The sequence below is a fragment of the Triturus cristatus genome, chromosome 2_2 (genome assembly GCF_964204655.1).
Source record: "Triturus cristatus chromosome 2_2, aTriCri1.1, whole genome shotgun sequence".
Taxonomy (NCBI): Eukaryota; Metazoa; Chordata; class Amphibia; order Caudata; family Salamandridae; genus Triturus; species Triturus cristatus.
The window spans coordinates 750,188,222-750,213,754 of record NC_140582.1 but is presented as its reverse complement, the minus strand read 5'-3'; the positions used below and the strand labels follow the sequence as shown (position 1 = coordinate 750,213,754).

At 46.9% G+C, this 25,533-nt stretch overlaps 1 protein-coding gene across 2 annotated transcripts in view; it reads right to left on the bottom strand.

The window, feature by feature from the left end:
• The window catches only part of LOC146862732 (general transcription factor IIE subunit 1-like), an 86,616-nt gene extending 62,077 nt beyond the window's left edge, over positions 1-24,539 (bottom strand). Inside the window, exons 1-2 of one of the 2 annotated variants that reach the window (XM_085641991.1) lie at positions 24,331-24,539; positions 1,146-1,606 (exon numbers count right to left, since the gene is read on the bottom strand). In XM_085641991.1, coding sequence (XP_085498117.1) covers positions 1,146-1,593 — 448 coding nt within the window. In that variant the 5' untranslated portion in view covers positions 1,594-1,606; positions 24,331-24,539. Of the gene's footprint in view, positions 1-1,145; positions 1,607-23,698; positions 23,913-24,330 lie in introns of those variants that run through there. The other variant, XM_085641990.1, reaches the window with a different exon arrangement.
• Positions 24,540-25,533: the final 994 nt, after the last annotated feature.

Below are 25,533 nucleotides of genomic sequence, written 5' to 3'. Positions count from 1 at the left end.
ACAAAAGGGGAGTGTGGAGTGGGTGAAAGGAGTGAAGGATGGTAGAGTGTTGGGGGAAAGTTTATTCAGATAATGTTTGGTTATTGTTTAATGTTGTGCAGCCTGGTCCTAATAAATGGCCTTTTACGCTAAAGACACGGTGTGGTCTGTTTATTGCGTGATGCCGGGCCCCGGGGGAAGCAGAGTCGCAGACTAGTCTTCCCCCGGGGTAATTCGCGCGAGGGCAGGACCAGGTAGGGTCAAGGGGTGGAGTTAGGGGGTGGGTATATGAGCGCAGGGGAGGAAGGCGACTTCCTCTTCCTGCATTCGGCACCATCGGGAGGGTTTAGCAAAGGCCACCCACCCACCCTGCAGTTGAGGGTTGGGGTAGGGTTCGGGGTTGGCTAAAGCGTGCCAGTTTAGGACAGGCTGCGGGGGTGGCGGTACTTTGGAGGGGTGGGGGGGGGGGAAGTTATTAGCGGGCACACCCATCCCTCCGGGGGGGGGGGGGGGGGGGAAAGAGTGAAGGAGGTGGGGGTATTGGAGGCGTGAGTGAAATGGCCGAGGAGAGCCGGGAGGATGCAAGGAGGTTTGTGGAATGGTGAGGAACGGAAGGGGCATGGAGTGGTACAAAAGGGGAGTGTGGAGTGGGGAAAGGAGTGAAGGATGGTAGAGTGTTGTGGGAAAGTTTTATTCAGATAATGTTTGGTTATTGTTTAATGTTGTGCAGCCTGGTCCTAATAAATGGCCTTTTACGCTAAAGACACGGTGGGGTCTGTTTATTGCGCGATGTGTTTGTTTTTTGTTGCTATTAATGCCATGGATCGTCTAAAGAAAGGGGCGAGGCCTCAACGTGAAATTGCGGCATGGGGCGCTTGTAAACAACAAGCATTTGGAATGCAATAGGTCTTGCGTTTTCAAAACTTTAAACTATTGGTATTGCAGATTTTTTTTAACACAAATCAAATGCCTTGTCATTTACAATGCCAATAGCTCAAAATCTCACAATTGCGAGACCTATTGGATTGCAAATGCTGGTTTTATTTTTATTGGTAATACCATGTCCCCTTGGTTTAAGCGGTTGATCTCTTTTGCAGCTTGTTGCGAGAGGTACCCATCAATAAGTAAAAAGTAGTAAAATGCTGTGCTGTGATAACCTCACCTACCTGTGAAAGGGTCAAACAGCTGATTTACCTCCAGGTCGGAGTAGGTCTTGAGGCAGGAGGGACACTTGAAGGATGCTCTCGTGGTGGAATCCCTTTCATCGGCTTCTATCTTACGACGGACATGATCAAGTTTGTACTTTACCACATCCACCAGGACTTTGTAATTGATGTAATAGTAATTGTGCCTTGTGCTCTTCCCATTGGCCACAGTATCCACGCGCAACCGACACTTGATGAACTTATCTGCCTTCAGTGTGTTGATGACCGTTCTCAGCTGCTTCTTATCAAACTGGAGGAGCGTGCCTATGTCTTCCTCTTTCACACATGGATATCGTATGAGCACGTCCAAAGTTAGTGCGTGTTCCAGTCCGTAGAAGCCCCGTACAATGTATTTTGCCAGGCGCTTCAACGTGGCAGGCACTTCCGTCAGGGTTTCAGAATCTCCCATGGTCTGTTATTTACTGAAAGACAGGAAAATACAAGCAACATAAGGAAGGCAGAGACTCGGTGCAAACAGCACAAGCCTCTTGAAGTCAAACCCTTACAGCACACGACAATCAGCAACATGTGATGGCAATGGCGGCCCCTCCACCTGACTGTTATAGGACCCCACCCCAGCCCAGAAGCACAAGGAGAGATCCAGAAGCACGGGAGAGAAGAAGAAAGCACGAGACCACACATCACGAGGGTGCAAGAGGACATCTCGAGATGGTGAAGCCTAAGAAAGCAAGAGATACGGCAAAGAGGCATGCTACAACACAACACCTCACATCTTACTTGGTAGAACCTAGTCTTTCGACAATGCAGCAGGTGTGGGTCTCACTTAGTAGAAATGGCTGATAATTACAAATAGCCATGAAAATGTATTGTGACCTTATTATTTCATCCAACATCCCTGAATGTTTAGAGGGTTTGCTTTTTTTTCCTAAACATTTTATGTAACACGCAAGTAGAAACAGGGTCATAGGTTCAACATTAAAAAACATGGTAATAGTTCTAAAGTGTGTGGATGGCATATAGCTTTGGAATCTACGTATACGTCATATGTAGTTAATACTACATGCAATAAAACATTTCTTATTCAAGAGGGAAAGGACATAAAAACACTCCGGCTTAAAGTTAATTCAACAACAACAATACACATTTGACAGAAATTTAAATCTAGGACTTTAAATCCATCACTTTTCATATTTCTCAAGTGTTAATTGTTCTAAAATCCTGTCTAGAATTAACGAGCTGGAGGAAGAGGTCTACACTTTCAAAATGTACCTTTGTTTCCATCAACAGAACGCTTGACTACCACATCTTTTGTGCTGAATTAAGACCATAAGATTCTTTGATGTTAGTAAGCAACGCCATTTGAGGTAGTTTATCCACATCAATGCCCTGTACCAACAGTGTATTGCAACCCAAAAGATTTCCTCTGTCCCGTTGTTTTAATTACTTTTCTAACGTTCACTTAGTAACAAAGTACTGATGAATGTCTGTCATGTTTCAGTTGTGCCAAGCCGGACAGACTACAGCCTATATCGGACGAGCCGAGTTCCTGGTGTGGCGGTCTCTCGGTGGTCCCACTGGTGGCGTTGCTGTGACACAATCTAGGAGGGATGGAGTAACTAAATGCTTCCCTTTGTAATCCGAAAGTGCCTGGGAGGGCCGGATTGTAAGCATGTAAGAAGCGTTACTGTGATTGGTTGCGTGATTGGGAGAGGGGGGTGGGCGAGGAGGGAGGGGTGACTGAGATCTGCCACTGTTCAGGAAGAGTGGGACAGTTTGATTTGAGTCTGCAATGGAGGGCACTCCCCCTAGAGTACCATAGTCAGACTTCATCCAGGGTGGGAAGTACAAAAGTTGCACAAGCAGACAGTACATTTCCCTGAGCCACTGGCTAATGATCCTTTAAGGAGTGCCTGATCCCCACCACTCCATATGGACCTAGTACCTTTGGTTACGATGGCAACAAATCACATCAAACATTCAGCTTAGTGCCTCAAATCCCAAGTGCAGGGCTCCCACTTACCATTTCGACATATACCTGTAGAGAGGGGTGCAAGGAGAAATACTGCCTAAATGACACTCTCGCCAGGTGTCCCACGATGCTTTCCTCTGGCCTTTCAGAGTGACCCTTTGTGCCTGTGTACATTAGTATGGCTTGGGCTTTTTAGTAAGCCCAAGTGGGGCTCACCCTTCGGAAAGGAATTCTTTCAACTCTGGTGGACCATAATCCTGCTTGTCCATTAGACTGGGGTGTCACAGTGATGCATTATGGAGCCAGCAGTCTTTATTGTGAGGGCACGTGCTACTAAGTTCTCCTGATACAAAATGTATACATTGATGATAATGTAAGCATGTGCGATTCTGTCACTGGGGCACGAGGAACACCCACACACTATATACATAGCGCACTGTTGATGTGCCCACAGCAGGCACCAGGAAAAGTCACCAGTTAGCTGGGAGTTAGAGCAGCATCCCCAGTTGTTCCTTATGGAGGACATTATAGCTCTGGGACATAGGGCGGTGCTAGTTGATCGTTTTGTGATTTTTTTAAGCCAATGCTCACCAAAGGAATCCTGGTTTCCAAGCAAGGGCTTCACTAATAACACAGCAAACGTGTTTATCAATGCATGCATGCTTCCATATTTAAAACGATCACCATATACAGTTATTAACTTCCTGCACTAGAGCACTGTAGAGTAACAAACATTGTTCAATTAAAGAGGACTTTTAGCCTCTACTTATAACTTTTGTGCTTTGTTCAACACTAATATCAGGGACCAAATTTGTCAATAGCTGCTGTTAAAAAAAATAGAATAAAGACTTTTGGGCTGCAGAGATCCCATCTGAACAGAAGTTAATATAGCTATAGGACCATTGAACGCTTCATAGCCAGCTCATTCCTCGACAACACAATGTTGGTTCCTCTGTACCACTTATCAATTCCATTGGAATACGGTTGCTGTGGTTACTGTTGGGGAAAGTGGTTATAGGAATGAGCAAAGCAAGAACAATATAGTAAGTTTCAGGTGTTAGTCTAAGTCACGCAAGTAACAGTCCCAACTGCCCTGCTCTAGGCAAACACTGTAATAAGTGCAAAAACGTAGGGCACTTTCACAGTGTTAGAACTGGGGGTCTCTAGTTGGCGGAGGTAGGTACCTTAGTCCAAACAGGGACCATTGCTTCTAGTCAGGGTAAGGAGGGACACACCCTTAGATAACCCCTGCTCACCCCCAGTAGCTGGGCACGAGCAGCCAGGCTTATCTCCAAGGCAATTTGTAAAATATTTGCAACCACACTCCCAGTAACACAGTGATAACACCACAAATGGACACCACACTGGTTTCATAAAAATAGCATCTTTATAAAAAGGAATACAAGGAGACCAAACGATAGGAAACCAACATATACGTATTCGGTTATTAGGCCAGCCACTTGTAGGTTCTTGTGGTATTAATGAGCAATTCACAATCTCTAATGCAATGCTATGCAGTTCGTAATGAAGCTCGTAATGTAATAATAAGACAGTCCTGAATGCAAGAATAATGGGATTCGTAATGCAAGAATCAGGCAGTTCGTAATGCAATAATAATGTGGTTCGTAATGCAATCTGCGCAGTCAACTTGGGCACCACTAGGCCCCAACAGCAGAGACAATGGTCATAGGCATAAAGGGGCGGCCCCGGTCCTGCTGGGCAGGTCTGGGCCGCTAGGGGACTCAGTGTATCTAACGCGGTGCAGCGGAAGAGAGCTGGGAGCACTCCTGTACTCCTCCTGCATGCCTCCCCTGGCCTCCCCAGGCCACACACGCTTGTGGCTCCCGACCGGAGTCCAAGCCTTACCAGGGGGAGAGAGAGGAGGGGGGGGGGGCGAGCTGCCTCGCTCTCTCTCTCTCCGCTCGTCGGACATCCTGCTGGGCGATCCCGATCACGTTGCGGCTCTGTTGCAAGGCTACGCTGTAGCTGGACAGGTTACGGCGCTGCCTATTCCGTCGTCTATGATCTTGGGCAGATTCCTTTCGACGAACAACGATCACAATCCCTTTCACCTTGTAGCTTCCTTAGCTTCAAGAAATCCTTTAGCACATTGCAGCTCGGGCCGGCGGCGGTAATCCTTACTCACAGCCTCAGTTACGATGGCGACTCGGGCCACAAACAGCAATACAGCAGCGTGGATGATGTTTCACGCTGCGGGGGCAATGCCATCAGGGGGCACCTCGTAAACAGTACCATGGACCACACGGCAGTCTCAGGCATGCAAGAGCACCACGCACACAGCGTCGCCGAGACACAGTCCTCAGTTTCAAGTACCCAGTTAGTACATTGCGGCTCAGGCCGGCGATCTTTACTCACAACCTCAGTTACGATGACGGCTCAGGCCACAAACAGCAAGGCAGCAGCGTGGACGATGTTTCATGGGGCAATATGATCATGGGGCACCTCGTAAACAGTACCATGGACCACAGGACAGTCTCAGGCGTGCAAGAGCACCACGCACACAACGTCGCGGAGACACGGTTGGAAACTTTTATGTCCCTGAGTTGCCACAACAGGGGACCAGCATTCCTCGGGCCCTTGGAGACACGCTACTTCAGGACACAGCAAAGTCCTCACAAGCAGGGGAACACAGCAAAGTCCCTTGTCATCTCCTTAGTCAAACCAGCAAACTGCGGGACAGTCCCAGAACACACTGCAAGGGCAGTCCTCTTCAGTCTCTTCAGCTGTTCTTCTTTGGCAGAGGTTCCTCTTGATCACAAAGTGGGTTCAATCCTTTCAGTATGGATTGCAGTCTTGAGTTCAGGGGTTTCAGCTCTTACATTTATAACCCTAACTGCCTTTGAAGTCTTGGTGTTCAGGGGGCTCTGACCACGGTCCAAACCAGACCTGGGTGTCTTCCTGCCAGTGCACACCTTCCTCCTTGGACAGTCAAAGTCTGGGGCCCAGACGCTCAGCAGGAGGTGGAGCCATCCTTTTGTAGCAGCAACACAGCCCTCTTCACATCCATGGGGCTACTCCTCCCCCCACATCAAACGCAGGTAAGCCTGTTGCCGTTTCACCTTCTCCTCCCTGGGGTCAGGACACTTCCCAGACCCTGTCACATCTAAACCCAGACGGTCAATACACAAACAGGCAGAGGCACACAGGATGGTTTAAGACAAGAAACCAGCCACTTTTTAAAACGTGGTTTCCAAGCACACAATTTAAAAACCATCTTCACAAAAAGATGTGTTATTAAATTCTGAGTTCAGACACACTAAACACCCATCTCTCCATCTTATGCCTATGGGAAGATATGCTGGAACCATGGGACACAGCATTCTCCATTCTGTCCTTGGGCAAGATAGCCTTGCAACAGTGAAAAACAAATTTGGTAGTATTTCACTGTCAGGACATGCTACACACCTCAGTACATGTCCTACCATTCACATACACGGCACCCTGCCCGGGGGGGGTGCATTGGGCCTACTATAGGGGTGTCTGATGTGCATAAAAAGGGAATGTAAGGCCTGGCACGTGGGCGCACTTGTCAGGACAACAAGGCAGTTAAACTGCGCGCAGGCACTGCAGTGGCAGGCCTGAGATCTCTTTTTAGGGCTACTTGTGTGGGTGTCACAATTAGTGCTGCAGATCCACTAGTAGCATTTGCATTACCAGCCCTGGCATACCTAGTGCACTTTACTAGGGGCTTTACTAGTAAGACAAACATACCAATTATGGACAACCAATTACCAGAATACTTTACACAGAGAGCATGTGCACTTTACTACTGCTGATCAGTGCTAAAGTACCCAGAGTCCTAAAACCAACAAAAACAGGTCAGAAACAATACAGGAGGAAGGCAAAAAGTTCAGGGATGACCCTGCAAAAAGTCCAACACACAGTGTTTGCAAAAGTGGCAGAACTCCTGTCAAAGTGTCAATGTAGGTCAGAATGATGGTTCTGTAGGTCTTCCCAACTTGGTTTTCACCTTAGACATGATCACAGACTCGTCCAGTAAAGTAAAAAAACATTGGTGTGAAGTCACAAGTAGTTCCGCAATCATGTTAGTTAAATAGGACGCTGACTCTCGTGCACCCATCACCATCACATCTGATACTTTGTTCCATAGCCAGTAGGGTACAGACTTCATCCTCCATTTTCCCCGATATCATTCCCAAAGCTTGTGGATAGCGAGAAATCGACATGCTTGGGTATTTTGTTGACACAGTCATCTGTCTTGGTAGCCAATAAAGGCAGAAATATTGTTTGTTGGCCAGATCTTGCCAATTTGAGTATTGTTCTGGTACCAAATGCTGGTTCCCTTGCAATGAACTCATTAATTTCTCTTGTAGAAAACGTTTCCACTGATTTGGTCACACATATAAAATTACCCGTTTTTAGAAATTTGTGATGAGATTGGCGTCATCAACAAATGTGTGCACAAAATCAGACATAGAAAATTAAGTATCGGTTGTTACCAAGGTCAGGCCTGTCCCTCTGAGCATCAAAGAGGCACTCGAGAAGTTACTGGGCAACTTGGTGATTGAAAGATCATACAGTCTGCCAATGCAGCTGAGCGGCTCAGTCCAGGTCTTGTGGCATGGAAAAAGTCTGGCAAGATCAGTCTGTGTGGATCTCTGCACACTTTAAAAAAATATATATACTCAGGGATTGTCACCCTTTACCTAAAATCCATGAGCTGCTTGCTAATATAGGACAGGCCAATTTATTTTCACTACTTGACCTTAGGCCTGCTTACCATCAGATGCTCCTAGCCATAGAGTCTCAGGAGTTAACCACATTCATAACACCTTTTGGGGTGTATAAATACTGCAGGATGCCTCTGTGGCTAGTGTCTTTCAGAAGTTAATGGACACCATCCTAACAAATATAACAGATGTGCAGGCTTTCCAGGATGATGTCCTGATCTTTGCCGATAAAGAGCAAGAGCACGACATGATTTTAAATAAGTGTCTTACTGTTTTCTAAGAATATGGCATTACTTTACACATTGTGATAAGTGTCAATTTTTGGCTCTGGAGATTGATTATTTGGGTTATACAATCAGTTCCAAAGCCATAAGTCCAAAGTTCTCTTTTATCAGAGTGATCCAAGATGCTGATGCACCCAGAGATAAAGACACTATTTGCTCTTTTTGAGAGCCGAGTGAATATTGCTCGCGCTTAGTGCATGTATATGTGTTTATTGTACAGCCATTACGCAATCTGTTCATGAACGTTGAAAAATACATTTGGACTGACTCCGTCAATTAAGCTTTTTTGAAAATCAAGCAGCTCATATAGCTTATGCACCTGCTATATCACCATTTGTTTCAGGTTAAAATTGTGTTTTAACTGTTGAGGCCAGTCAGATTGGGTTAGGGGCTGCATTATACCAAAATGTACAAGATGAAGATCATATGGTTGCCTTTTTTTGCGATCTTCAAAACAATCGGAATTTAGGGATGGTCCCATCCAGCGATGAACATTGGCATGTTGGTGGGCTGTGGAAAAATGTAAAACCTTTCAATGGGGCTTAGATATTGATCTTTTTATGGACCACAAACACTTACTGTACATGTTTAATGACAATGGAATTGGGGAACAATCCTCAAGGTTGGTCTGATCGCTGTCACTACTTCAAAAATTACAATTTTACTGTCAAGCATATACCTGGTGGAAAGAATTTGAGGACTTCAGGTTTATCCAGAATGCCTGGTGAATGGCACTATAGAAACTTTGGATGATGAGGCTGAATGTATTGTGGTTCTTGTGGAGGACATTTTAGATGACAAAAGATATAATTACCTCCCAGCAATGGTAGGAAGCAATCAGAGGATCAAATTCTTTAAGCTGTGTTCAGTTTCATGAAGATGGGCTTGCCAAAGGAGCAGAATGTGGAGCCTGGCTTTAAGCCATTTGTTCAAGTTTTGGGTGCATTGTCAGTTGAAAAAGATGTATTAGTAAATTGTGATGCAAGTGTCTCTCCCTTCGCTGTCCGAGAGATTTTGGTAAAATATTTGCATTCTGGTCATTTAGGTGTTAATGCCACTTGTAAAAACTTGAAGCAATTCTACTAGTAGTCTTCAATGGAAAATCAGGTCTCCAAGTTTATTGATAAATGCGGTACTGGTTTACTATACAACAAACATTGAAAGACCCATGAAACACCACTTCAAATGGTCCCTTTACCAGATGACGTATGGACTAAAGTAGCTTTGGATTTTGCCAGTGCATTTGAACTTCTACCAACAGAGAAAAAGTCCATGCTCGTTAAATACTATTTTAAGTGGAAGTATTTTGAGTTTACATCTGTTCCTAGTCAAAGTTTTAGAGAAAAGTTTTTTTTTTTTTTTTTTTTAATTGAGGGTGCACCCAGGGAACCAGTTACAGACCATGGGACACATTTCACATCCACGCAGATGAGGAATTTTATCAAGTCCCATCATATTAAGCATTTCCAAGTCACTTAATATCCTGCCACTACTAATGACTTAGTAGAGAGAATGAACAGATTCATTTGAGAGGGTGTTAAACAGTGCTAGCTATAGGTGTTGAAAGTTTTTTAGGGCAGAACATTTGGTCTTATTTGATCACCCCACATATCACCACTGGCATTTCACCTTTCAAATTCCTTTGTAAGAGGAGTTCCAAATCAAAGGTCTGTCCTGATTGGATTATGGACCTTAATAAAAAGTGTAATTAGTTGAATTCAGCAGTCCAAAGGTCTTATCGCAAACAAGCTTGCTTAGCAACAAGTGTTATAAAGGAAAGGTTTGATAGGAAACATCATGTGAGACTTGGTTATTGGGCTCTCATCAGGGAACCCAGTAGAGTGAAAAAAGGAGAACCTACATACATTAACCGTGTACAAGTCGTGAGGTTTTCAAAAGGTTCCGTTTTAAATTCTGTTAAAATGCTTAATGAAAGTCACTCCACTACAAGCTAAACAAATGTTGTCTGCAAAAGGTAATTATGGTAGTGGGAGTGATTCCAAGACTACACTGGACAGTTCATGGTGGCTCAAGTCTCAAAAGGTCAGTTTCTCATCTACCCAATATATTCACCCAATGTTGTCAGTTGCCTACCACTTCAAGTGTTAGCCAAAATTCTTCCATTGTAGTGGATTATTCCGTGTCCAGTTCAAATGAAATTTTGGCTGATTTGAGCAATGATACTGTCTTAGAAACCTCACCACCTACCACTTATAGGATCACTCAAAACTAGGTTTCCATAAGGGGACTGTTGGAGGACGGCGGGCTGGTGGATTTGTGGAGACACAGACATTCAGGGAAGCGGGAAGGGACATTTCATTCGACGATACATGAGTCTTGGTCGAGACTGGACTACTGGCTTGGGTCCAGGGGAATGTGCTCCTGGGTACGGAGTGTAATTCACCTGGCTCGAACCCTGTCTGACCATGCCCCGGTATGCCTGGAGGTTGACGTCCCGACTTTGACTAATAGTCCCAGATGCTGGAGACTTGCCCCGGAGGCGCTGCTTGATGAGGTATTTAGAGTCGAACTGGGGGAGGCAATTACAGACTTCTTCGAACGGAATAGGGGGTCGGTTGACCATGTGGGCACACTATGGGAAGCGTTTAAAGTCACCATACGAGGGGTATACATGGCCAAAAGCTTTGGAGTGCTGCGGGACATCCGCAGAAGGCTACACCTGCTGGAGGAGGCACTCAAAGATCTCAAAGCGGATATTTGGCGGAGGGGAAATGGAGAGGGCAGGGCCAAGATGAGGGAGCTATTGAATGAGTACACAGACACGGCGGACAGAGAGGTGAAGTTTAGAGGGAAATACGTCCAGGCGCGGCGATACGGAGAGTGTGGGGGGGGGGGGGGGGGGAGGGAGGCCAGGGAAAGCCTTGGCGCAGGACATCAGACAGCCTCGATATGCTAACTACATACTAGAGGTGGAGGACGGAGAAGGTACTTGCCAGAAAGATAGTGATCGGATACTGCAGACCTTCACTGACTTCTATGCGGAGCTTTACCGCTCAAAGGGGACCAATACGGCGGATTTCCCGCAGTTTTTTGGGGACATCACGCTGGGATACATAGAGGACAATCAGAGAGAGTTCCTATGTGTCCCCTTTACGAATGAGAAACTTAGAGAGGCGATTCTCCAGTTGCGATCTGGTAAGGCGCCTGGGCCGGATGGCCTACCGAGTGACTTTCACAAATTATTCATTGACCAGCTGGCCCCCATTCTGCAGGAGGTGTATGCAGAGGCGCAGGAGACACAGGCACTGCCGCCCACAATGAGAGAGGCCCTTATGTCCATTCTGAAACCAGGAAAGCCGGCTAACAAATGTGACTCTTACCGGCCATTGTCCCTCATTAATGGGGATAGTAAAATTCTCACTAAAATGATAGCTAATCGGCTGAACCTCCTGATGGATAAACTAATACTGCCTGATCAGGTGGGATTTATTCCCGGACGATCCACGTCCCACAACCTGCGTACCCTTTTCTCGATCGTCCAACAGGTAGCCCCACAACTGCCGCTGGCGGCTATCTTTTTAGATGCCACCAAGGCATTCGACTCGGTGGAATGGGACTACCTGCACGCAGTGCTTCGCTGTATGGGGTTTCCGGTTGGCTTCTCCGCCTTGATTAAACTGCTTTATACTGACCCAACGGCCCGTGTGCAGATCAACGGTCACACGTCTAGGGCGATATCGCTGTCGCGGGGCACTAGACAGGGGTGCCCATTGTCGCCTCTGCTGTTCGCCCTGGCGATGGAGCCACTGGCGGCCAGGGTGCGCCAACACCATCAGGAAAAGGCCCTGAGATGCCTCTTGCGTCCCATTCTGATTTCACTATATGCGGACGACGTCACCCTGTACGTAAAAGACCCACAGCATAACCTCAATCCATTGACGCACCATTGACGCACTACGCGATTCAATAACGAGGTGGATAGCTATGCCATTGTCCATCGCCGACAGGATTTCCCTGATTAAGATGACTGTGTTGCCTAAGTTTCTCTACTATTTCCTGAACATCCCCTATCACCCGGGCCGAACCACCTTCTCCACATTGTGGATGGAGCTCCTACACCTTATATGGGGCGGCAAACAGCCACGGATTAGCTGGAAGACGCTGGCCAGTCCCTACGCGATGGGGGGGCTTGAGCTCCCTAACTTTGAATTATATTACATTTGTGCACAAGCGCATTATGCGCACTACTGGTTTAATGGCCCGAAATACACGGCCCATGTGGCTACGGAGCACTGGCTGGTGGAGCCCGTCCCGCTGAAGGGGGCACTCTTACAGTCAATGCGGCGTGAGTGAGACCCCACAACTGTAGACTGCACGGTGCAAGCATGGAATTGGATTGCGCGCAAATTGCAAGCCCCAATGATTTACTCCCCCCCCCCCCCCCCCGCCTGCCACTGGCGTTTCATCCCCAACTGACCCTCCTGCAGGAAAGTATTTTCAAATGATTCCAGCGATTACGGGGGGGGGGATCTATACAGAGACGGGAGGTTCGCTACCCTTCAGCAGCTGTGTGCTGAGCCCCCCCCGACTGATGGAGACATTCATTTATGCACGTCTGCGAGAGGGGATATGGGCCTGTACACCGCACTACCCGCAGGAACCGTCGGTGCTCCCCCAGCTACATGCTCTGCTGGGAGCGAAAACTGCGTCCCACCTGGTGTCCACTCTATACCGGTCTGTATATGTCGAACTTGGCACCTCACATAACCCTCCTCGAGCTAAATGGGCTAGTGAACTAGGACAGGATATCACGGATCGGGAATGGCTCTACTGCTGTACACAAACGGAGAAGGTGTCTGCTAGTGGCAGGTTGCGCATCACGCATTTCAAATTCCTGCAACGATACTATTACACCCCTGCTAGGCTGTACAGATTTGGGCTGCGGGAGGACGCTAGATGTGCTCGATGTCGGACGGATGGTGCGGATATGCTGCACTTGGCCTGGAGTTGCCCAGCCCTTCAGCAATATTGGGAACAGGTCTTTGAGGCAGTAGGGAAAATGTTAGATACCTCGCTCCCGCCGACCCCACTGATGGGCATATTGGGGTATACGGAAAAGCTCCCAATGCTGCATCGGAAATTCGCCTCGATGTGCTTCCTCCTCGCCAAATGGAGGGTGGCCTGTAGATGGGGCAGGGGGAGGGCACCTAAATTGAAAGATAGGCTAGAAACGATGATCCTTTGGCAGGATCAGCTTGCCCTATACTCTGACCTCTTGCCGCCTGGCTCCCGACCTCGGGACATCTGGGACCCCCTGAAGACGTACTTATTGCTGAACCCGCTGCTGCCTGACGAGGCGGTCCCCTCCTCTCCGATTAGATAGGAGACTCAATAATGTGCAGAGGGGGAGTGGTCGATCTTGGGAGCCCCTGGGAACTGGCTGCTGGTTGAGGAGACTGGGGACTCTTTCTGGCATCCTAGGCTGACGAGACCACACACTGCTCTCACGGGCTTCTAGTGCCCGGTCTCCTGCAGCGGCTTAATGGGTACTGGGATATTTGGGGACATCGCGCGGCCTGCTGCGAATTTGCTGTGTTGGGGGGGGCTACATAAAGAGTTGGTTATACTGTTGAGATATGCATGGTAACGCTTCCGCATTCAAGACTGAGGTCTGCTGACCCAGATACTCTCTGGCTCGATATGAGATTTTCACTCTCTGACTATTTTTTCTTACCGGGAGGCTAGTTGGTATTTGTGTTATGTGGTTGTTATTTCTGACTCTTGGGCTAACGCATCCTTGGTCCACTAAACTGCAAAACCCATATATACTGTTACGCGGCCGGCCCTTTTGGGTTGTTGGCAATCCGCTGTGTAAATTTCTACTCCTCTGCCTATTATGATATGCTGCCGGCCCGAAGTGGATGTAGGCAAACTGCCGTGTACTGATATCTGCTGAATAAAGGTTTTGGAGGAAATAAAAAAAAAAGTAGGTTTCCATGACTGTTCGCTTTCAGGATTTTATATTCATTAATGTTTATGTATGGGAATTGCAGTTTTGTTTAGTAATTTATGGGGGTGGGGAGTGTATGGTTGTTTTCACTATTTTATACTGCATCCCTGAAAGGAACAGGAAAAACATGTACCGTGCTTAGCTTTTTTTTTTTCCCCCCCCTTTAGTACTGCATTCCTTTCCAGCACGGATCTATCCATAGAGGTTTGTTACAACTTCTCAGTGGGAGTTGGTTTGAAGAGGTCCGTGGTGAGAGCTGGCTGGTTGTGGGCTTCTTGAGTTGATTTATTAAACTATTAGGTTTTCCTGTACCCAGAGGTCTCCGCTTCTTTCTTAACAGTCCGCCTTTGTAGGCTGCTAGCAACGCCGCCCCCTCCCCCCACCTTGGCTCCATTCTAAGTGCTTCCTCTCACTTTCCCAGCTTTACCACTATCCCCAATCACCTTCCCCAAGTGGCATACGGTACAGTCTCCTACTCTAGTTACCTAATAGACCCTCAGCATGTAACTACCACCAATTGCCATCCGTGAGACCCCTTTTTCGGAGCCTCAAGTTCCCCAGCTCAGCTCAGTCTGCTGAACACCACACACACTTCCTTTAAGTGCACCTGGTAAAACATCCTTCCGCTTCTGATGCCGCATCTTCGTTCTATGACTCCAATTAACCACCCCCTACACGTTTTCTATCTGTGCCCCAGTAAGCACCATTTATGGTTCTATCCTTTTTGCACTACTGTTAGAAATTGGGTTTCTGGTTGGCTAGGGCGTGCCCCTAATCCAGGCAGAACCCACCACTCTAGTCAGAGAAAGGGAGGTACACATTCAAGATAACCCCTGGTCACCCCCTTGGTAGCTAGGCAGAGCAGTCAGGCTTATCCCAGATGCAATGTGTAAAGCATTTGTGCAACATGCACACACACACACCAGTGACACACTAGGCACACCACAAACAGACTCCAGACAAGCTTATATAAAAATGTCCTCTGTAAGAACTGTGGCTTTCAGCCGACATCGGGTGGGGATCAAGAAAGTGTACTGGGGCATACCCAAATAACCCTCCCACGCCTGGGTAAGGAACATATAATAAGAACAAAGAAACAGGGCTAAGAGGGATCAATCTCGTTTATTTTAACTCAAGAAACAATTAATTTTCTCGGTACAACTTATTTCTTATAAGAAACAATTATTCATCATAATTTATCAGGGACGAATATCTCTTGGTGAACATCAGAGCACTTCAACACAAAATATATACAGATTTGCACAAACATGAAGCAAGACAACAACCTCTATTTACAATATCATTAATTCATATGAAATACAAATACACATACAGTTTATGTACACAACAAACTATCAAATATCAATTCCCCTAATCATGGTTCCAAATCAATGTATACTAGTTATTTATAGTAGTACATTTGGAGGAAATCCTTTTTGGCATCCGAGGTGTTACTCCTCTCCTATTGTTTTATGTGTCTGCCAAACAAAAATAATTCTTGAATCAACACATTTAGTGGATTCCTCCTACGTCAAAATGTCGACGCGTTCGCGTTTCAGCCTCCAACTATTTGGCCTCTTCAGGACGGGGATAACAAGCTATCTGGATCAAGACTGGGCAGATATAGCAGGGGCAGTACGTCAGACGAAGTCTTCTCAGTGTCTCAACAAAGTTGGAATAATGCCTTGTACCGGTCCGGCTGGACCTCTCATATGGCGTAACGTAACTTCAATATCTTTTACATCTGGTCTATAGCCTCAGTATGAAAAAATCGCCATACGTCTTAATCAACAAGTATGGGGGTCGCTTTAAAATTCTTCCACTCGATCCCCTCTCATTCACCCACTGATACGGGCTCGCGTACACGCCTCTGAATCCGCCGCTTCAGGTTCACCAAATGAGACCGCACCCGACATCGGGTGGGGAAGCAAGGGATAGAAGGGATGCATTGAGAACAGCTAGCGTCCCCCTACTCCATCTTTCCCTTAATTGGCGATCGCTTCGCAAACACAGTTTAGAAATCTATGATATTCTCAAGGACCAAAAACCGGCTGGGCTATTTGTACTTGAAACCTGGCTTAATGATACGTCCGCCCTGCCCATACGTCCCATAGCCTTGGGGTAGGATGCCCTACCCGAAGGCTATGGGATTCTTAGAGTGGATAGGTCTGGTCGGGTGGGGGGGGGGGGGGGGGGGGGAATATCGCTTGCTGCGATATTCATGAAAGAACTTCAGCTTAAATGTATAAACTTCCGATGTCTAGCTTCCAATCTACAGAGATGAGGAATCCAGGCAATGGGTCTTAATCAATTCGTCAATACTCCCACACATAATAGGGGCCATACGTTAGGCAATATCTTCACAAATTGTACGCAGGTAGATGCTGCATTACCAGTCCCTGTAGCCTGGTCTGACCACTATATACTTCCTTTCAGGATTCTGACCCTTGGTAAGGTCCTCTGCAAGCAGGGAAGGTGCTTGGAGCCCATGATGGTTCGGAAATGAGCCGCGTTAACTCAGGACTCCTTTCAGGAGGCACTGGCCTGCAGTATTCCCAATTTAGGAGTTGATACCCAGATAGCTGATAATTTAATATCCTGTTGGATCACGTAGGCTGTGGACTCCCCTATACCACTGAAACCATGTAAAAGCATGCATCTGACTGCTTCTGCGAAATGGTTTTCAGAAGAACTGGCACAATTGAAATCCGGCTGCAAGAGCCTTGAACGCCAGTGGAGGAAGAGCTACCTGGATGAAAATGGGCAGAAGTATCTAGGGTCTTTGATGTTTTACCACCGTGAGATTAGGAGAGTACTGAGGGAATTTTATACAGAACAAATTAAATTAGCTAAAAATGTTACCAAGAACATCTTTCAGGTTGTGAAACAAATGTACTCTTGGAACGGGTGACTGCTGCTACCTCTATAGATCATTGTAATAAGGTCGCTAATTATTTTATGGGCAGGATAGATAAAATATATACCACCTTTCCGGAAAGTAGCAGGAATTTTGTCCTCGCTCCTGTCGTAGAAACTACCGGGACCAAGGAGAAGTTTGTCTTTCAATCACCTATGGAAAGTGAGGTTCTAAGACTGATGGAGGTCATGAAATCAGGGTCACTGTTGGACCCGGTTCCCCCTAAATGTTTGCGGCAAGGGAGGAATGCTATTGCCCCAGTTCTCACTTCTCTATTGAATATGTCCTTTAGGACGGGGCAGGTTCCCAACAATTGGAACCACGCTATGGTGGTCCCTTTGCTGAAGAAACCATCTCTGGATCCCGCACTCCCTGAAAATTTGAGACCGATCTCTTTACTTCCCTATGTAGCAAAAATTGCAGAGAAACATCTTAAATGGACAACTGTCCATGTTTCTGGAAGAGAGATGGGTTCTCCAGTCTGGCTTTAGGCCACTCCATAGCACTGAGTCAGCCCTTCTCCTGGCAGCAGAAGTGCTGAGAATTGCTGTCAACGAAGGATGGACTACTGCTATAATTGTTCTGGAGCCGAGTGCATTCGACACGGTGTACCATGGCCTCGTGCTTGAGAGGCTGTAGGAGGCCGGTGTCGATGGCGGCACCTGTGAATGGATGAAAAACTTTTTGCATAACAGATCCTTACATGTTCTTCAACACCCATATAAGTCCAGAGTCTGTCCTCTGTCGCAGGGGGTGCCACAGGGTTCGGCTCTCAGCCCCACCCTGTTTAATATCGATATGCGCCCTCTGGCGGATATTGTCTTGAGGCATGGGATAAAACTGGTGTCATATGCAAATGACACTCAGCTGGTTGTGACTGGAGCAAAATGCATCTGATTTTAAGGTCTGCTTGGGGGAGCTTGCCGACTGGATGAGATACAGCTGCCTTCAGATGAATGCAGGGAAGACAGAGGTGATGGTTGTTGGGAAACAGTCTTCTCTCTGGTCACGGCATTGGTGGCCTGTGGAACTTGGACCAAACCCTGACCCGAAAGCAGAAGTAAAGAATCTGGGAGTATGGTGTGCTAAAAATCTGTCCTTCTTTGAGCAAATTACCGCTGTGGCCGGAGCCTGCTTTGGCATCCTTAAAATGCTACGCAAAATTCTGGACCTTCTCCCCCTTGATGCTTAAAGAACTATTGTACAGGCTCTGGTTACATCTCGCCTTGATTACTGCAATATTCTGTATTTAGGGGTGACAGCTAGACATTTGAACCTCTTGCACAAGGTCCAAAATGCTGCAGCCCAGCTGAACTTGAACATTCCTAGGCGGGTTTTGGTGGGGGAAGCTTTGAAGAAACTTCATTGGCTCCAAATTCAGGCCAGAGTCACTTTCAAGGCCTTATGCTTTGGTCACAGGATCCTTAGTCAGAAGGGCTGCGCTTCCTGCTCCCCCTTCTTACAGCTTATTGGCCCGCAGAGGATCTGAGCTCGCTTGACTCTGCCAGGGCGATTGTGCCCAGGGTGCGGAAGGTTCGAGCTGGAGGGAGATCTTTTGGCTTCCTGGATGCTAAGGCATGGAATGACCTCCCTATGGGTCTTAGGACCTGCGAGTCAGAGTCTGTTCTGGAAAAACCGAAAAATGTGGCTTTTCCGACTCCCGTCTGGTGGACGGAAGTAATATTTCTGCTTTTTATTATTCTGTCAGTCCTATGCGCAGGAAGGTTGCTAGGTCAGGATTGTTGCGGGGTTTTCATTGACGTTTTAGTGCGGGACTCTCAGTTGGAGTAACCAGGCGCTTTACAAGCATAATAATAATAATAATAATAATATACATAACACATTAGACCACAATCACATAAATGGCTGTGCCACTGGGCACTTGTCATGAGGTCACCTTGACCATAAAATCACTTTGCCATAGGCGAATTGTCATAATATTACAAGGTAGTGCAATCCAGTAAATACTTGTAGATTGCACTCATCACAAAAACATCATCACTGTGCACATGAAGGCAACATCCTGGAATAATCCTTGGTATTCTGACATTGTAAGGCATAAGCAACACACATCACACCAGGCAGGAATATGAAGCTGTTAGAGTGAGAGTGAGGCATAACACATAGGAATGTCTCCCCACATATCCACATTGCCATGCATAACAACAAACAACTCCAAGAGCAGCTCCTATGCTCTTATTATAGGCTATACAGTACTGTTCCCTTCCGGTAGGCTTCTGAGCCACCCCAGGGAATGCAGTAATTTCTAGGGATTCCTTCCAATTCAGGAAACAGGAGCCTCTGTCGAGGTCTCACCCCATCCTTACTCACAAGATCCGGTGCTGCCTCCACCACGGCAACCAAGTGCCCCACCCCCCACAAAGGTAAGGAACCAACATGGTGGGGGCACGAACAATGCTAAATACTGCGGGGAGACATCACTGGGTCATCCGGTTGTCAGGGAATGGAAGGGGCGGCTGTCGGGCCACTTACCCGCTTGCACAGATGTGGGCAAAACTGAAAAAGGAGCAAGCGGGACCACCATTGAGAATTCTGACCCGCTCTGCTAACTGACAAAGAAGCACCCCAAGAAGCACACCAATGCTTCCCTGGGGAAAGGGAACAAACAAAACCTCGAATGGGCTCCTTCATTCCCGGTCGGGACAAACTGGCAACTTGCACGGAGGCCTCGCTGAAGAGGTGCTGGGGGCACTCAATGTGGCGCATTGAGCTGTGTTTCCTCTTCCAGCCGCCTCTCTAACCTCTGGTTTCGGTGTCAGTTGCCTGGCAACACTTAGTGCTCCTGCGATGCTCGCTCAGCTGGCGAGCAACCACATTCAGCAAACCTCTCAGGCTCCAAAACTCAAAGCACTCAACACGCACCTACCTCCTTTCAAGGTCACTTAAGGGAAAAGCGCTCTCCCGACCCTGCACAGTACTTCACACGTGCTTCAAAATAACAGGGTCACGAACACAGTGCGCACCACGCGCAGTTTCAAATCACACAGGGAAAGTCACAAAGCCCTGGAAAATCACTGGGGGCACTGAGCAGGAACGGGTGCAGGAGGCCAGCACACGGAGTCATTATAGGGAAGCAGTCTGTCCTTGTAGCCCAGCAGAGCACAGGTCAGCACAACAGACAAGGGAGTTCAATGGCGGTTCCTCCTGACAGCATAACAGTTCCTTCTGGCAAGGTGCAGTCTGTAGAGCCAGCAGCATCTGGTTACAAGTCCACACAGTGTCTAAAATTATGGGGTCACAGCCCCTGTACTTATAGTCCAAACAACTTTCAGAAGTGCACACACCATTCAATCCCAAGCCCTGGCTCCAGACATACTGCAAGGGGCGGAAACAGCATTGTGAAAGTCAGGCGCAGCCCTATTTAGGTGCAGGTGCAACTCCTCCCGTCATTCTAAATGCGGCCAAGGTCTATTCAGCCCAGAGCTGAGTCACCCATGTAAGGCAGGACACACCTCAACCCTCCTTGTGACGGTTTAGAGTGAATGCACCTCCCCTTCTCCTGTCAGTCTAAACCAGACAGTGAAAACACAACCTGGCAGGGCACAAAGAATCATAAGCCCACAGCAATGCCCACTTCTAAAAGTGGCATTGCTAAAATACTAATAACAAATCTGCTTTCACCAATAAACAGGATTATTACTATTTCAAGAATGCCAAACATGGCCTCGCTGCCCCTTTCATATTAGAAATTACCACTGAAGTACATATCGGGGAATTCCCATAGCAAACCTATGAAAAGGTCAGCATAACAGCAGTGAGAGACTAAATAGGCTGTTTGTCACTGCCAGAACGTGCAACACAGAACAACATTTAGTAGACCTTCGTGAAGTTATACTGCCCATTGAAAGGATCGCGGACAGACAGACCAACCTGTACCACGCATATCACCCTAATGTTAATTTTCTCTCACTAGAAGCGTTTGAGACTTGATTAAATATGTTATTTTCCTTATGTCCGGCGTGTTTTTTTAAATAGTTAATAACGATTGCGACCGTCTCTGTTATATCATTCTTTGCGTGCAATTGCAATATAGTTACATAAAGAAGGTCCCATGGGCCCATTGGATGCCCCCTCGTTGAATTCAGATGCACACATTCAAGGCCGTTTAGAAAAGAGCGTCCACAGCAGGCCCGGCTCCAGGAATTCTTATTTGGGTGGGCCAAGGGAGCATTTGGGTGGGCCACTGCGGTATCGATTTGTCGCATATATGTCTAGGCAGGTCTGCTGCAGGGCCCTCCTTTATCTCTTCTTAGTCTTACAAGGCCCAGTAAAACACACTTTTCCAAATCTCTTTCTAAATATTATCAATCTCAAAAAGTGTTTTTTCCATGTAATGTTCCTTTGATGGGAAGACGAGGTTTATGAGGTGGGAGTGTCAGGCAAGTGATGCTTCTCGGGCTCCCTCTGTGCGAGCCTTCAGGGAGAAACCCTCTTCATTACTACCTCCACCTGACCCCTGACTCTGCAACGCACTCCCTTACAGGCTTGATTATCCACCACTCCTCTCCAGTGCACCTTTTCTCACAGCTGACCTTGGGCCCCAGCCCCATATCAGGCACCATCGGGCTCCACTTTCATTTTTCCCGGTAAAAACATTAGTAAAATCACCTTCAAACTTAAAACATTGAATATGGCAGTAAATATAATTAGCATACACTTTAAAGTATGTTCCACAGTGGCCCTTATGAGCAGACTGGTAATTAAATAAACAAAAACAGAAAGGCCATGACCGGGCCGGCTTCGGCGCTGATGCAAAAGTCTTTTTTGGCACCGCACTAAAAACCTCTTTCTCCGTAAATACCTTTACTACCACCTTCCAACAGTGCCCCTCATCCCTCCATGCCCCCCCCCATTGACCTCCTCCTCAGATTCTCTCACTGCCACACACCACAAGTGCCCCTCATCTCCCCATAGCCCATCCCCCTCATGACCTCCTCCTCAGACTCCCTCACTACCACCCTCCAGCATTGTCCCTCATCTCTTCCCAGCTCCCCCTCCATCCCATGACCTCTTCCTCTGATTCTCTCACGGCCACTCTCCAACAGTGCCCCTCATTACTCCATAGCCCCTCCCACTACCTCCTCCTCGGATTCCCTCACTGCCACCCTCCAACAGTGCCCCTCATCTTTACATAGCCCCTCTCTCATATGCATTTCATTTGTTGTATAGCGCTACTCATGTCAGTGTAGTGTGTGTCAGTACTTTACACCACGCACACATTATACAGAGACAATGCATCATACAAGTGTGTAAATCAGTCGACAGGGAATGTCACATAAATCAATGAGGATTACAAGGTGTATGAATCACATGTCATCCATACTGGTGGGCAGTATATTTCAAGAGGGTTTGGTCCGAAGAAGCACAAACTCAGGATTTAAAGAGTACTCCAGTGGCTGGGGGTTGGCTTTACTGATAAAAATGTATATCTGCCAAAACATACTCATTTTAGCAACATTAGAATAATGAAAAACTGGGGAAGTTCTAACTATATCACAAAACAAAAAAAGCGAAGTTCTAACTATGCCATTCATGTTTGTATGCATCTCTGATGACAGTGCATTGGTCACTGTCTTATGTTAGAATTGTAACTTCTGAACTGCAAGTAGCACAAGGATCTCTGTAACAAAGGCAGTAACCCACTGAGCTATCCACAGAAAATACAGTTCATCTGCATTTCAAAACTACTAACAGACAAATGATTGCTCTCCAGCAGGATCATTTATCACCAGCGTTATCTGGGTATTTTGTCTTATTGTTGTCCTGCATCTGCCATAATAATGATAAACTTTAAATGAAGCACACACGAAGTATGTATCCTGCTGGGCCTGTGCAGATTTTAAAAAGAAAAACAAATAGTAACACATTCTCTTACCTACTTCATTAGTCAAACTTTGTGTCACAGCCTGATGTGATAAGCAGCTGCAGGGGCCAGGAAAGGTGAATAGGAATAAAACTTATTTTCTCCTGTGCTGCATAGAAAAATAAATATCCACGCAGCAGAACAGTAGGCAAAGGTTACAGTTGCCAAAGAAAGGATTTGTCGCCTTTGCCATGTGGAGATGAAGGGGTGAAAAAATAAACAAAGCCTCATTAACATGTAAATGGTCTTTTAAAGACCTGTGAAGTACTCGGGTGCGGCTGCGATAATCTCTAAAAGTGTCTCTGTGTGTGCGCGCGCCCGGGAAGCTGTCTCGGCCCAGGCTGACACACACGACGTGTGCTTTGCGCGCCTGCCTTCAAGCCCTTACTGCGAGGGCCAAGGCTCCTGTTTGGGTGGGCCAGACTCATGTTTGGGTGGGCCTGGTCCACAAGCGAGAAACGAGGGGAGCGGACACTGCCGCCTAGTCCAGCCGCTCCGTTCAGATACGGTGACTAGTCGCGACTGGACCCTGGCAGCCAATACTGCACTGAAAGCAAGCCGTTAGCCTGACCGCGGGCCTCTCAGGGACTTTTCGTCAGAACAGTGTAGTGGACCATTTATTTCTATTCGGGGACTTTTTGCCAGTCTGTGCAATGGACTACAAGTACCACAATGCATAAAAACACAAACCCTTCAGTGAACGAGCTACTCATTCTGGAAATGAGAAACCAGCAAGCTCTGTCACTAAAAGACCCTTAGCCCGTATTTAACACCTAGACCAGCATTTTTATGTTCATGATCATTGTAAACACTTACCGAAAGTAAATTCTACGAGGAAGCAAGGAAACAGACGGGCATCCTCGTGCAGTCGCCTGCTTTGTAAACATGTAATATCGGCCGAGGTCTTACTCCAGATAACTAACCCAGCACTGGTGTGTAATCACAGGCCCCGCCCCCACACACGCTCGCCGCGCGTCCTAAACACCTCGGCCCAAGCACAGGTGTGTAACATCAGCCTTGTCGAAGTACAAGTGTCTCACGGCAAAGCGGCGCGCAGACAGAACTTTCTCGAAACAGTGGTTGAACGGGCCTATATGCAAGAGCCCGAACAAAGCGGCCATGCAAATTAACACATTGCTCGTTAAAGGGAAAAATGTTGGCCTCGTGGTCATAACCACATCTGGTAGAGAAGTTTTAGAGTTTCTGGTTTGGTTGCCTCTTTCGTCTCAATGCATAACTCTCATCTGACCCCATCAAGTCGCACGGGTAACCGTCGGCAAATCCCGTTTTTTTTCATTCAGCAGCAGCAGGTTGGTCTGACATGACACATTACGTTTTTACACTTCAGTGCTTCTGGCTGAAATCCCAGAATTAATGGGGCCATAGACAGCTTGGCAAATGTGTCCAGAAGTGTGACCATGGAGTTCAGGAAATGGACAGGGCCTTACCTGCAGTTGCGAGAGACACTACCGTCCGTACCTCTGTACCTGCGCGATGAAAGGTCTGCAAAACACACACATATTGAAGCAACAAGACATTTTGTACCAGCCTCTTTGGTGAGAACGAGGTTCACGATCACGGTCTTCGATTATTATCTGCGAAGCTGATGGTTTGCAACACGAAGCAGGACAATTTATGCCACTTGGGTTGTAAAGTTCTGCAGAGTGGAAAAAAATATAGACCTCACCTACCAGAAAGCTTATTGCTGTCTGTAGATGAAAGCCTCTTGCAGACCACACCAGAAACTAATAGTGGACTTAAAGCCCACTCATTGCTTTTGATTGGTTAGCTTCATTGTCACTACCATTTGATTGATGCCTTCTCATTGGATGTATTTTTTATTTTTTTTAATATCCGAATTTTATTAGTTTGAAAAGTTAATAGCAGCATCCACCAATGATCAAGTACCAACATCACAGCTCGTGTCGGATCATGGAACAGAGTATCAACGGCAGTAAAAAACAGCAGCATTACATCAGCAGTCCATGGTATGCCCACACCCATCTCATATCTTACTGTGCTTTTGAGGGCAGCCCCTTGCTTCGTAGATCGGCTTCTCCAGGCGCACACACCAGTCCACTCCATCTCTCCTGACTGCCAATGAAGGAGGTCTACCAGCTTCCTCCAGAAGACACAGTAAGGCCATCCGACCCAGAGCAATCTGGCGACCCAGTACCTTTCCTTCCACTTCTTGTGATTGTCCCTTTTCTGGAGTACATATTTCTCACCACCATTTTGATTGGTAGACTTGTATCCTTCCACTGCTCACATTTAGAAAACTACTTTATAAAATTTTTATTCAGCACGCCATCAGAATGCATGTGTTTCTTGCTCTCTCCTTTGTCTAATGCTTCCCCCCTCTCAAATACCCATCTCTCCTAACTTGTCTGTAAAAGAACACCAAAAAGTAATGTTTTAGCGAGGTTATGATTAAAGAGCGGACTTTAAGGGTTGTTTTTGTTTTACCTTCTACATTCCACATATTGCATAAAAAAACAGGTCTTACCTAATGAAGACTTTTATGTCCAAGGGAAGGGCTGGCTGCGGCACGCACTCAACTAGCATTTGAGGCAGAAGGTGCAATTAACATGGCAGAACAGAAGATTTTGCTTCGCATGTAGCAACATTACTCTGTTCCTGGGCTACTTCAG